At 35.6% G+C, this 14,846-nt stretch overlaps 1 protein-coding gene and 1 pseudogene across 2 annotated transcripts; one reads left to right on the top strand and one right to left on the bottom strand.

Moving 5' to 3' along the window:
• The window catches only part of LOC124533264, a 97,642-nt pseudogene that overhangs the window by 31,234 nt on the left and 51,562 nt on the right, over window positions 1-14,846 (top strand).
• LOC124533262 lies at window positions 6,421-8,581 on the bottom strand. 2 transcript variants are annotated; one of them, XM_047108470.1, is made up of 4 exons: window positions 7,852-8,581; window positions 7,648-7,725; window positions 7,011-7,146; window positions 6,421-6,665 (listed from the first exon to the last, which is right to left on the bottom strand). In XM_047108470.1, the coding sequence occupies exons 1-4, from the start codon at window positions 8,551-8,553 to the stop codon at window positions 6,493-6,495; spliced, it is 1,089 nt and encodes a 362-aa protein (XP_046964426.1). In that variant the 5' UTR covers window positions 8,554-8,581; the 3' UTR covers window positions 6,421-6,492. The 2 variants fall into 2 exon arrangements, with proteins under 2 accessions (XP_046964426.1, XP_046964427.1); XM_047108471.1 differs by having other exon boundaries at window positions 7,648-8,581.

Genomic DNA, 14,846 nt, shown 5'->3' with positions numbered 1-14,846 from the left:
CTGCGGCGGGTAATGGAAATGTGAATAATAGTTGTTATAGTAAAACGGTTTTAAACGAAAATAAGTGTTAGTTTAAAAACAATTAATTGGGCGGAATTATTAGAAATAAGTTGTCCTCTGTTGTTGTATAAAAAACTGTATTGCATTTTTGCTAGTATTTATGAAAAAAGTAAAATGCATATAATATCTAAAGGGAAAAGAATCACGCAACCCTGGGTTAATAGTGTACTTAGAAAAAAATTAGAATACAGGGATTCTCTATTCAGAATATGGAAATCGGCGCCCAATAATATGAATAATAGATTAATATATACGCGATATAGAAATAAAGTAAATAAACTAGTAAATATTGCTAAAAATAAATACAGACAAAATCAAATAGAGAAATGCTACAATGATTATAGGAAAGTTTGGTCAATTGTAAACACGTGGACAGGTAAACAGAAAACGAGACTGGACGATGTAATTATAAAATACTTAGGTAAAACTGATACTACATTAAATATTTGTAATAAAATTTCTAACACTTTTACAGGTGAAATACAAAAAATAAAACATAACTGTGATAACTACTTTTTGGATAGAAGTGCCTATGTAACACCAAGTAATGTAACCTTTTATTTTAAGAAAGTAGATGCTTACTTAGTAGAAAATATATTAATAAATTAAATAATAATAAAGCGCCTGGATTAGATATGATAAGAGTACAAGATATAAAGACTGTAAAGAAAGAAATAAGTCCTATAGTAGCTAAATTTGTAAACATGTGTGTAAGTGAAGGAGTTTACCCAAATATCCTAAAAAAGTCTATAATACGACCTATTTTTAAACATGGAAATCACTTAGATTATAGTAACTATAGGCCAATCGCGATATTATCAGTAATAAATAAAATAGTAGAAAAAATAATAGTTAATCAAATAAGTAATTTCCTAGAAAAACATAGTATATTATCGGATGGCCAGCATGGATTTCGACGGGGACGCAGCACCGGCACAGCACTTGCGCAGTTCACCGACTACGTCAACAACAGACTCAACGAGGGTAAGTTCGTAGCTGTGATATTTATTGATTACAAAAAGGCGTTTGACACCTTGGAGCACGATGTACTGCTGCAGGCCATGCAGGAGTGTGGTATTAGGGGCCCGGTCAACCGCTGGTTTAAATGTTATTTAGAAAACAGGTACCTCTGCACGACAATCGATGGAACAACTGGTGATGATGTAAGTGTCACACTCGGAGTACCGACTGGATCCGTCTTCGGTCCAGTCGGGTACATAATGCATGTGAACTGTGTCATAAATGTCATAAAGTACTGTAAAGTATTTATGTACGCAGACGATATGTGTTTGCTATATTCGTGTAAGGATTCGAACGTTGCCCAAACATACTTACAAACAGATTTTGAAAGTGTTATTAAATGGGCACACGATAATGGGATTATCATAAATCACACAAAAACAAAATCTATGCAAATATGTTCACCCTACAGCAATTACGCCAAGCAAAAGATGTTAAACATAAAGATAACGGGACATACATACGAATGCTTGCATAACAATAAAGATAGATGCCTTTGTGAAAATATACAAATAGTAGATCATTACAGATATTTAGGCTTATTAGTGGATTGTCATTTTAGTTGGAAATTACAAGTCAATGACGTCTGTAGTAAGTTACAATCGGTTTTGGGTAAATTCTTTCACCTCAGTGGTATAATAAATATGAAAATAATGTACATGTTATACTATGCACTCGCTGACTCAATAATTACCTATTGTTTAAGCAGTTATGGCCTTACATTCAAAACTTATCTAGATCGTATAAAACAATAACAAATAAGGTTACTAAAGTATTCAGTTACAAAAAAAAACAAAATTAAAATGCAAACCACAATATGACAAATTATTTAAGATTTGTAAAATAATTCCTGTACACGTGAAAGTCGAATACTTTATTGCTATCGAGCAAAACCATATAAATAATTACAAAGACACGAGATCACACAAATATTCCACTAAACTTGCTAAGAAGGGAAAATATGTAATTCCACCCATAACAAACTACTATAGTAAACGGACAAGACAATACTTGACACCGGTCATATATAATAAGATAGATATGTTAAGAAGTATTGCTGAAGACACAAGCATAGCATCATTCAAAAGAAAATTAAAATGTAAACTTATAGAAAATTTAAAGTAAAACAGATATTTGAAAAACTTTATATAAATATTATGTATGTGTGTGTATATGTGTGTATGCATGTGCGCACATATATATGTGTGCATGTGCATATATGTATGTGTGTGTGTAAATATATATATATATATATATATATATATATGTATATATGTGTGTGTATATGTATGTGTATGTGTGTATATATCTGTGTATAAAAAGTATAAGTATATGAAATGTATTAAAAGAATTAATTGTGTGAATGTATATGTGCGTAAGAGTAAGTATGTGTGTGTGTGTGTACATATACATTATTATTATATTTGTTATATAGAAATAAGTAAACTTAAAAATAAGCGGTACATAAATGTTATAGTTATATAATAACATAGATGTTAAGTAAGAGCGCCTCTTTCGCCAACAAACTGTCGACCAGTTTGGCGATTTTGTGTAAATTTGTTAATGTTATTATATTTGAAAAGTAAAATTAAAAAAAAATTATATATAAATATTCAGGAGATTCCTGCATCCATAGGACTGACTGGAACAAAGAAAAAATAACAAAAGCGCGCGAAATCGAATTAAGCCGCTATTTTTTATTTTAGGCGCGGACAATAAGTGAAACGAGCGTGACTTGTAATTTGTTAAAAATGTTCATTGTGTTTATTTTGGATTCGTCAGTTCATCTGAGTCAGTAGGTAGCTATAATATGTATGATTTGTTGATTTATTTATGCTTAGATAAATTCAAAGTTTGAACAATTTTTTGTTTGGTAGTAATTTGTTTAAAGTAATTAAAATTCTAGTGTTTTTTAATCTATTTCACTTTTAAATGCTAAATATATATTATTGTATTTAAACTTAATATAGACGCCTATAATAAAGAAGTATTTCTAACAATGTATGTTAGAAATGCTTCTTTTTTTATGTGATAGGTGGCAAACTAGCTGGAGGCTCACCTGATGGAAAGTGACTACCACCGCCCATGGACATCTGCAGCACCAGGGGGCTTGCAGGTGCGTTGCCGGCCTTTAAGAAAGGAGTACGCTCTTTTCTTTAAGGTTCCCATGTCGTATCGGTTCGGAAAAACCGCCGGCGAAAGCTGGTTCCACAAAGTGGTTGTGCGAGGCAGAAAATGTCTAAGAAATCGCGCTGTTGTGGGTTTTCGGACATCAAGGTGGTGCGGGTGAAACTTGGAATTTTGACGAGATGTCCGAAAGTGAAATTCAGCAGCCGGGATTAATCCGAACAATTCCTCGGATCATTCCCCGTGAAAAATTCGGTAGAAGATGTAGAGTGATCCAAAATCTCTACGCAAATTGAAAGAATCAAGGAGATCGGAAAGGGCTTGATCGTCGATAACTCGAACCGCTCTACGTTGGATGCGGTCAAATGGAAGGAGCTGGTACTGGGAAGCACCCGCCCAGAGGTGAGAGCAGTATTCCATGTGAGGCCGAATTTGCGCCTTGTAAAGTTTTAAGCGATGGGCCGACGTGAAATACTGTCTCGCCTTGCTGAGCACACCGAGCTTTATTGAAGCCAATTTGGCTTTGCCTTCCAATTGACCGCGGAACTGAACGAGGCTCGAAATATCAACTCCAAGTATTCCGATACTACCTGTAGCTGCTATCGAGATGTTTTCAAATCGTGGAGATACGACAAATGGTGTTTTTTTAGCGGTTAACGCGCAAATTTGCGTCTTTTTGCGGTTGAAATGGACTAAATTTAGCCGGCCCCAGTTCGAGACTTCGTTTAACGAAGACTCGATTTCAGACACAAGTTTGTTCCAGTTTTCTTCGACGTTTTCCCGAGAAATATTAGCGCGGCCGGTGTATAAGGTGTCAACGGTACTGTACGTTTTTGAAGGACCTAGAAGCAGCTTACAGAAGCGACCAAATCAGGGCTGGGACTTGCCACCAATGGACACCGCAGAATATGGAATGAAAAGTTCCATACCCTGAAGCACCACATCGGTCAGTCAGCAACAACGCTCGGATCATCCATCGAGAAACAAACCCGCCCCCATGGGTAATCCATCCCAATCTGCTGACTTGTAGTGCCACACGCGACGACAGCCCGCGAAACGAGGGCTTGAGTACCGTGTAACTGGCACTGTACTTCGGACGAGACAGTGGTCCGACGAGCCCAGAGGGGGATCGACGACATTCTGATAGCCATCCGGATGCGAAGTCAGCAGAAGGTCCAATAGGGAAGGTGTATGATCCTCCACGTCCGGTATTCGCGTTGGCGAGGTAACCAGTTGTGTCAAATCATATGCCAAAGCGAAGTCGAGAACAGATCTACCCGCATGATCAGTGGTGCGTGATCCAAGCCACTCTGTATGATGGGCATTGAAATCGCCCAGAATCAGAAAATCTCTGCGGACGGAGTCTGCTGCAGCACGGAATCTGTAACCAATTGGACGCGCTCAACCAGTCGGTCGGTTTCGGCATTACCGCTATGGGACCTATAAAGGCACGCGTAGATTCGCGGATGGTCCTCGTAGTCTACGCACAGCCAGATAATTGATAGGTCCTGCCCTTCAAGGCTGCCGAGGCGTCGAGAGATATAATCTCTGACGTAAACGCATACCCCAGTTCGTGGCACAAAAGTATGCTCCAATTTGTACCAGGGGTAAGAGAGAAAAGACGTATCGGCAGGAGAAGATATCTGGGTCTCGGTGTGAGAAAAAATAAAACAACTTGCTTGCCACGGATTTGTCAACGACTGAATTTTTTATTACAACAAAAGAACGAACGAACATTACTTCACATAGCTGCCAAAAGATGGCGTTCGTGTTCTTGTGATGGCGGTGTGTTCGTGTGCCTATCGATATTTAGTTATTTACAACACTCGGTAAGAAAGAGCAAGGCCGGCTTCGCCGTCTCAAGGTGTAAGTGAACGGCATTCAAGTTGGAGTGGAGTCCCCTTATGTTGCAGAAATCCACAGCGAGTGTGGTAGGGGTTGCCTTATGATGCCTACTCCGCTTGCCCCGAACAGTGGCGAGCGCAAAATTGACCCCCCCCCCCAGAATTCGGAGGGCAGCCTGGACATCCCTGCTCAGGTGGTGTACGTCCTGAGCATGGATGCCCAGGGAGGGATTCTCCACCGCAGTCGCTGATGGTATCCTCCTAGGGTAATGTCACCAAATTCTGCACAACCACGTTTTGGGGGGAGAGGGATCGGGCCTCCGGAACTCTCACTTACCGGACGAAACGAGTGGTACTTCCCCGGGCGTGCCGGCCCATTCGACTGCACTACCACTATAAAATTCTTTATTTTAATACATTTATATCATAATTATATCTTTAATAAACTCATATATTTTAGTGTATCCGATTTCATGAAAATGTAATCGATTTTAGAACGTCATTGATATGGCTGTATAAAAGAATACAAGACGATTTCCCGCGTAAACTGATTATTAAAAAAAAGAAAAGAGAATCGCGCATGTAAAGACAATTTTATTAATTTCATTTGATTTTTAACTTCAGGACAATAATATTTTATAAAAATAAACCAAATAAGTAAAAATGAATATTCATTCTACTGGTGTAGTAATTAATACACCACGTTTTGTGGATCGGCGTGGGTAAAATGTAAGTAAGCTTCGCTTATTATTTTTTAGGGTCTAGCCAGACACAAATAAATGTTGATATTGAATAATATTGAAGCCTGTGTAAACATAATCAAGTTGATTCACTGTTATTTTAAATTTAAAGACTAACCTATAAATATTTACATTCAAATATAATATGAAAATGCAGCCTCGTTCACAGATCTTGAAAGTAAACTCGTTAATGTTTCATTATTTAGAGGCCGGCAACGCACTCTACGCCGCGCTGGTGCAGATGTACACGGGTGGAGGTGGTAACTCTCCATCAGGTGAGCCTCCAACGCTTTTCCACCCGTTACATAAAAGGAAAAAGTCAAATCAAACATCAGCAGTCACCTCATGTTATTACTATACTTAACTCTAATTGTTTTCAAGTCAACATCAACTGTAAAGGGACGCTTGAAATATCCTTAGTAAACCTAGAAATTTCGCTAGGTTTGACTTTTTGAGATATCAAGTTTAATTATCATTTAACTACAATAATAGTGTTTATTAGAACGAGTAAATAAAAAACGCAAGTTAGGGTCATTGTTTTTATTAGGATCCTTTTTTTATAGTCTCATGGGACAAGTAATGACGTTTTGATTCAAATAGATCATACACTCTTAAATATATCGTCTAATACATCCAACAAGCCCTTTACAAATTCGTGTCTGATATTTTCTTAAGCTGAGAACGCGTGCTCTGCTTCTCGTTTAAGTTTTTAAATGATGAAATTGCAACAACACAATCGTGTACGTGGTGTACACGCCGATGAGAGACAGCACCAGCGACAAGTTGACGGCGAAGATGCGCCAGACGGTGAAGTTCATCGGACAGATTTCGAGGAATTTGATTCCGTCCAAAATTTTTTTGCGCAGCGCGTCATCTGGAAATAATGTATAATCACATACACGCCTTTGTGCAAATCCCTCTGTGTTGATACGATATTCTACCGCCAAACAGTAATGTGTAGTATTGTTGTGCTACGGTTCGAAGTATATCTAAAGGCCAAAAACGACATCTTGTTGTATTTACAATACGTCTAGGGAATCATTAAGGCATACGTCGAATTACCTGTATGTGTTATAGTAAAAGTAAGAAAATTAAAAATACGTCATATTTTAAAAACACTAGCCAGACTGGGAACTACTACTCATAGGAGGATGGATTCATTGTGTAAATTCAGAAATGAGGATGTGTGACTAACTCAATATGAAAGCATTGGACTTACTATTACAAACTCTGTATCGTTTGATCATATTAGCTTTAATCTTATCCGCTTCAGCGCTTCCCAATTCCCCAAAAACAGCCGGAACACATGGCAGAACGATATTGAGAAATACTTCAATAGTAAACATAGAAGTGAACTGTAAAGAAAAGACCACAGATATTTTAATTTTAAAATCATTTGCTAGATGGTAAACTATAAAATTGTTTATTTAAATATTCAATTGAATTGAATTAATATATAACATGTATATATTTAGTGGGTTCCTTTATCCATAAAACTGCCTAGGAAAAAAAAGCGCGAAATCGAATTTAGCCGCCACTTTTTATTAAGGTCGTTACGGGCTTGACTTGTAATTTGTTAAAAGTGTGTGTGTGTTGTGTGTAATAATTTGGATTCGTCTGATTACCTGAGTAAGCAGTTTGCTTTAATACGTATGATTTGGTGATTTATTTATGTTAAGATAAATTCAAAGCTTCAAAATATTTTTTTGTTGTACACATTTTACAGTCATTTAAATTCTTGGCTTTATAAATCAATTTCATTTTTGTACGCTACATTTTTATATTATTGCATTTAAACACCAAAATGTCATATTGCTACAAACTCTTGCCATAAATAATAAATCGTTAGCACTTACTTCAGATTTTATGTTCCGACTAACAACGTCAACAGTACTAAGCAGAGCAATGAAACAAGTCGGTAAGGCCATCACCATCTGAAATAGCGTTAGTGACACGTCATTAGTTATTTGGAAATTCAAGATTGTTTGTGAATATAAGTTTACTATTCTGCATAAAATTCGTTAAATGTTATCGATTCAAACTTGTTTTCATATGCTTACCATCAACTTCGGTGCGTTGCCTATATTCTTGATACTTTGCAATAATCTGCTATAAATTAGCAAATATTCAACTAATTTCATGCTTGACAATTCGACTTGTGTTTCGCTTTCAGGATTTGAAGTGCTAGCAAAGTTATTCATCGCTATTCTAAGAGATTTCAAGCGAACCCACAATATTTCGAATATCAGCATTCTGGTCATGTGGTTTAAATGTAATGACAACAACATAAGCGTGTTTGTTACATATAGGTTTACTCCAAACTGATTGAAAGGATGAGACCATGTTAACATAATTCGATATAAATTTAATAAAAAAACTCCGATGAATATAGAAACACAGAATCGTACTTTAGATCTTTCTATCTTAACGAGTCCCGACGGGTCGACCTTGTCCGATTCTTCCAAGTAAGTGAATAAATTTTCTCCGTCACTCATCACGGACACCACAAGCGAAAGAATCAAATTAACTATTTTGAGGATAATTATAATGAACGCACCATATTGTTTCGCTAACATGAATTCAATGATACTGAAGTACAACAAAACTATTGAAAACACTACACAATAAACCTTAGCAACAAAAGCGAATGCTAAGCTGTTGTGAAGTTTTGAGTAACATCCTAAAATTAGACGAGTCGTCATAATTAACTTTATTATATTATAATCGATTTTATTAATTTTATTACATTTCTGACTGGGCATTCTGGATTTAAAATACTCTTGTCTGAGTTCTGTTCCGATACTAAATATGTCAGGCATAAAACATAAGGCCATTATCATATTAGTGTCTTTATCCATACAATAATTAATAATTCAGGCAGTATTAATCAAATTAATGACAGAACAGAACGGAGAAATAGTTTGTTTAGTGAATACAATTATGCTAACGGCATTTGTCTAGTCAGTCGAGTAAATAGACTTTCAAGGATGACTGTTTCGATTGAGGATTCGTTAAGATTATTTATTTGATTTATGAAGAAAAATTGTTTTATTATTTAATGCAAGCCTGTGTTAATAATGTAATCTTTAGATCTTTCTTCCATGAATATTGATTTTGAAGCTTGTCTTGTTTATTAAATTTTGTATATTTTTATAGTTGTTATGTATAATAGGGATTTGAGCATAAGCACCTTTAAAATGCATCAATTGCGTCTTCAGTCTGGGTGAACTACACTAGGTGTCTTCGATTCTTCTACATATACATATACGTATTCTCTAATTTGTCGAAGAACAGGGATACACACTCTTAATTGATAGAACACAGTTAAAAGGTAAAATATCGACCTTACAGTTTGTGTATCGATTCGAAATCATTCAACGCATGTGGCGCTGTGTAATGTTAGGAGACTTTCTCAGAGTACGTCGCAGTACAATAATAAAAAACAGGAAACACGAAGGTACAAAAAAATGTCCACATTGTTTTATAATTTACTAGTGACTCGTCTGGCTTCACACGGGCGCAGTGCTGATAAGAAATATCCTATAGAATGTCCAAGAATTCCCACATTTTTTTTTCATCGGCCAATACACAACTGCCATACAGTTAAAAGGTAAAATATCGACCTTATAGTTTGTGTATCGATTCGAAGTCATTCAACGCATGTGGCGCTGTGTAATTTTAGGAGACTTTCTCAGAGTACGTCGCAGTACAATAATAAAAAACAGGAAACACGAAGGTACAGAAACATGTCCACATTGTTTTAATATTTACTAGTGACCCGTCTGGCTTCGCACGGGGGCAGTGCTGATAAGAAATATCCTATAGAATGTCCAAGAATGTCCACATTTTTTTTAATCGGACAATACACAACTGCCATGTTCCGGCGTTACAAATACGTGTTAGTATTTAAAATATTTATTTAAATTACATGCTATGAAGGGCAATTTTGATCTAGATGAAATGCCCAATGTATTTGTGATACTTAAATATGAAAGGGTATTGCTTAAAATATCTTTTAAGCTTATTTAATGAAAGAGACCCTTTGAACGTGTACAATAATGTAATACATTATTTTGATCTATCTCGTAGTTAGTCGGCAGTCCCGCCAGTGTTAGCAATGTAAGCGTAAAAAATGTCTTTATTTACGACATTCACTCAATCTCTAAAATAATTAGTGTTTCTCTTATTTATGTAGTGCTATTACAAATAAAAAACCATCTTCTCGAATCAATCTATCTATGGAAAAAAACCGCATCAAAATCCGTTATGTAAAATTTAAAATCTAAGCATAAATAGGGACAAACAGTGCTCAGGGAATTTGTTATATAGTATTTTTTTCATAATCTTCAATTTTGATCAGTCGAGTTATTGTAAAGTTGACTCATATTTTCGTTTTGGTCTCTATATTGCAAAATTATAACCAAGTATGTTATCAAACCGCCAAATAACTGAAAATGAAAACATAAATTTGCCATCAACAATATTACAGGAACCATCTGTCTCATTTCGAACGTTTTCTTAAGTGTTTAAAAAACAGAACTGCGTTTTCTCTTCTATGTTTTATATAATACAATACAAAAGTATAATATAATTATATTGGATCCATAAATAAAGACTTAGTCCATTGAAATGTTACATCGCATGAACATTTTTTTAAGGTGCAATTTTATTTCATAAACCTGTTAAGTTAAAATTAATTCTGTGTTTGTGTAGTTAGTCCATTGAAATGTTACAAAATATAGGCCCTCGTGAACATTTTTTGAGGACGCAATTTTATTTCATAAACCGGGGGGGGTCAATATAAGCTGAAAGCCAAGTTTGTGGGGTTAAAAAAAATTCTTTAGGACCAATAGATTTCGAATCGAATTAGAATTAGGACCAAGAGAGCTTCTAAATTATATTAAAAAATACGTTCTCACCCCTTTTTCCAAGACGACGGGTGGGGGACAAGGGCGCCTACCCCACAAACTTAGCTTTCAGCTTATATTGATCCCCCCAACAGGTTTATGAAATAAAATTGCGTCCTCAAAAAATGTTCACGAGGGCCTATATTTTGTAACATTTCAATGGACTAACTACACAAACACAGAATTAATTTTAACTTCGAAAATTAATAATTATTATCCGAAATCCTTTGTAATTTTAAATGCAGTAAAAAAAGTATCTACAAGCTATCTTTTCCTGACATTGTATTTATTATCTGCAGATTCGGATCATCATTTGTTTATTTCAGGAAGTATTAAATTTTTGACTTTTCAGAATCGGATACTTTATTTTAAATAAACCCTTACTTTAGTTACTTATAAACAGGAAGTGAAACTTTTAAATATATTTAGGAAGATAAAATGTTTACTTTATAAGAAATTGTCAATATAAGTCATCCGTCTTAAACTAGAGCCATACGCTATGGTATGGTCGATTGAATTGATTGTTGTCTTTGAAGTTGAAAGTACCTTCACCATAAGCGGTCTGTCAATGGTGAACATGCTGAGCGGCGAGTAGCTCGCGTCGCTCAGTATTAGGATCCGAGAGAACAGCTCCAGCTCATGTTCCACCTCTCTTTCGTTTTCCTTGGACTTTCCACGGTTGATCAAGTTGTGAGTTCTTTGCATCTGTCAATATGACACTGCTTATCAAATGTCTTCATTCGTCTCGCGGAGAAGATTTGGACTCTACTGTACTACACCGATATACGGCTAATATATGGTATCATCCCAGAAATTCTACTTTGTTATGTACTTAAAACTAGATCAATAAAATTTCTCAAGACTATCAGGGATCAATCCCAAAAAAATGTATATATGCTAGCCAACTATTTAAAAAAAGCAGTTATTGAAAATTCGTACTCAACAATTCGGCTTGGATAAGACACCCACACGGTCTACGAATATTCTATTGGATGATACCAAATATACATTTACTTACCTCATAATGTGTCCCATGAAATTGTTCAATATAGTATATGATAAAAGTTATAATACACATACACCAAATGCTATAAACAATAATAATGTAACTCATAGATATTGGCATTGTTGAGTCTGTAAGGAAACATGTGTTTTTATAAATAAAATTTAACAGTTACTTAATATATTCGTACTGGGATTTTTTTGAAAAAGATGAAATGGAAACGGTATGATTCGCAAGATGCTTTTTAGTGAAACGAAAACACAGAGAAAAAAAATTAACGAAGATACGGATTTCGGCAAAACAGCAAGTCAAATTACATATAAAATAGATAAAATAACTGTAATTGTATGCTTACTTGAAATTACCGTAGTAATAATGCTGTAAAGTTTTAATTCCAATTGAATTGCCGTGTATAGGATCGCCAGCACCATGCTAACGCCTTCGGCTCTTGTGGTCCGCGCAACTATACACATCAACACCGTCTAGGGATATTTTGTATAAAATTCTTAAACTCAAAAAACATATCCGGTTTTAAAATCTTTTGATGAAAGACTATTTTGTAAACCTTCTTGGACGATTCTAAATTTGAATTTGAAAAAAATAAATAAAAATAAAATTTTTACGCGACATAATGGTAGCGATGGCCGAAGGTTACGTTTACCTACCGTCATATTAAGATATTTTTTTGTGTCAAATTTAAGTTTTATAACAAGTTATCGATTAATTTCGAGTTAAACCTATTGTGTGCATCATGTAGCGGTGCCATTTAATGAGAGAAGAAATGCTAAGGGCAGGAGGCATGCTCCAAGCTGGGGCTACTCAACAGAGAATTGATGAGGAGATTGGAACAAGACAAAACGTCATATCTAGGTTATGGTCACGCTACCGTGCTACTGGTGAAGTGACTGAAAGATATCCAGGTGGGAAGCGCATAACCAATCAACGACAAGACCGATATTTGCAAGTTGCCGCGAAAAGAGAACCAAATGTTACGGCACTTCAATTGGTTCAGAGGCTCCAGCCAGAGGACTAGTTGCTTGTGAGTGACCAAACTGTAAGGAGAAGGCTGCATGAAGCTAACCTTCATGCTCGCAGGCCGTTTCGTACTCCAGCACTACGCCGAGGAAATCGTGGACGACGACTAGAGTGGGTTCGTGTAAATTTGCTCTCGGATGATAGCCAGTGGTCTGTAGTGCTGTTTACCGATGAGTCCCGGTTCGGTTTCCATCCCGATATACGTAGCGTACGTGTTTGGCGATTCCCTGGTCATGATAGGCGTCTGCAACATCTTCAGAAAGTCCATTCATACCACGGCGGCATAATTATGGTTTGGGCGAGAATTTATCTTGGTGGAAGAACAGACCTCGTTTGGATCAGAAACACCATGGCGGCCAAAAAATTTCGTAACGAGATGCTTGTGCCAATAATTTAGCCCCATAGACTAAAAATGGGCCAAGAATTCACGCTCATGCACGATAGCACCCGTCCGCACACAGCGGGAGTGGTGACGAGATGGTTGTAGGAACAAGACGTATCGGTCTTAGGCTGTCCCACTCAATCACCTGACCTAAACCCCATAGAGCACGCGTGGGCCATACTCCAAAGAAGGGCTTCGAGGAATTTTCCTGCAAATATTGCGACGGATGAGCCACTTTTTTGCATCTTAGTCGGACCTGGGACAATATACCGCAGCAAGACTTGGATAACTTAATCCAAAGTATGAAAAATTGTTGCAGGACGTTATAAATGTCCTGGATAGTTTTACAGAGTTCTGATTTTTCATATGACTGTTAAAAACAATAACTTTTCTACATTTTTCACATTTTCTTGAGACAAACATTAATTGTTAGTTTTACCATTATTTTACGTTTTTTCTTTATTTAAGGATAAAAATTTTTTACGCAAAATAATATGGTTTATTTTTTATTCTGGAGTATAGTCAGATAAATGGGCTTTATAAATAAATAAAATTTTAACAAAAAGAAAAACCGACTTCAAACAAAACACTTTTTTAAAACAAATGAATATGCACGAAAAAGTAATAAAAATAATTGCGTATTCAACATATTTTTTAGAGTCTTCCTAAGTTAAATGAAATGAAAAATATTAGACTACTTAAAAGTCGATTAACGATTATATCATGTAGTTATAGTTATTGGTATATTTGGAGCCGGTGTCAGCCACGGTGCCCTTGCCCCAACAATCAAAAGAAAAAAGCGATACGAGCCCCTTGATTGATCCAGTATATTATTGTGTAAAAGGTAATTTGTAAAAAACATTTGTTAAAGTATTCTCGTATTGTTTTTTGATAGATATACTGTAGGGTTTTATTGGCTGACACCGACTCCAAATATAACAATAATTATAACTACATGATATAATCGTTAATCGACTTTTAAGTAGTCTAATATTTTTCATTTCATTTAACTTAGGAAGACTCTAAAAAATATGTTGAATACGCAATTATTTTTATTACTTTTTCGTGCATATTCATTTGTTTTAAAAAAGTGTTTTGTTTGAAGTCGGTTTTTCTTTTTGTTAAAATTTTATTTATTTTTTGATTTTAAGTGAAGCTGATGTTGACTAACTAATTTTTTTCAATATGGATAGATTAAGCGTTCCGTTTATATGAGTCAGAAACTACTTCGAGAACAATTTCAAAGGAAACTTGCGAATAAAGCAAAAATAGACTTTCGAAAATGCGGATTTAATACGTCACGCGGCGTAAACTACAAGGATCCTCGAAAGAGCTGTAATCGAACTCAGCAAAAAAACTTTGAAAAAGACCAACTATATTTCGTACATCATATGACATCACATCACATACACAAAATTTGATTAAAGATAGTAAGAAATTCTGCCCCATATCGCACCCTAACTGCGAGCCGTATAGGAGTTCCATCACTACATAGTATAAAACAAAGTCGCTTTCTCTGTCCCTATATCTTTAAATCTACGCAACGGATTTTGATGCGGTTTTTTTTAAAAGATAGTGTGATTCAAGGGGAAGGTTTGTGTATATCATACATGAACAATATAGTAAAGAAACACTGATAATTTTAGAAGTTTGCGATGTGATGTCGTATATAAACAAATTCTGTAGTATATTTAGTATCAGTATTGCACCCGTGCGAAGCCGGGGTGG

Source organism: Vanessa cardui, chromosome 10 (assembly GCF_905220365.1).
Source record: "Vanessa cardui chromosome 10, ilVanCard2.1, whole genome shotgun sequence".
Lineage (NCBI taxonomy): Eukaryota > Metazoa > Arthropoda > Insecta > Lepidoptera > Nymphalidae > Vanessa > Vanessa cardui.
This window is presented reverse-complemented; position numbering and strand designations above follow the sequence as displayed.

Excerpts from the sequence above, each read along its gene's own strand:
- LOC124533262 (XM_047108470.1), bottom strand. The coding sequence starts at position 8,553 with ATGCCCAGTCAGAAATGTAATAAAATTAATAAAATCGATTATAATATA. Across the intron at positions 7,147-7,647 it reads GTCGGAACATAAAATCTGAA|TTCACTTCTATGTTTACTAT; the intron begins GTAAGTGCTAAC and ends TTTTCTTTACAG. Across the intron at positions 6,666-7,010 it reads ACGATACAGAGTTTGTAATA|ATGACGCGCTGCGCAAAAAA; the intron begins GTAAGTCCAATG and ends CATTATTTCCAG.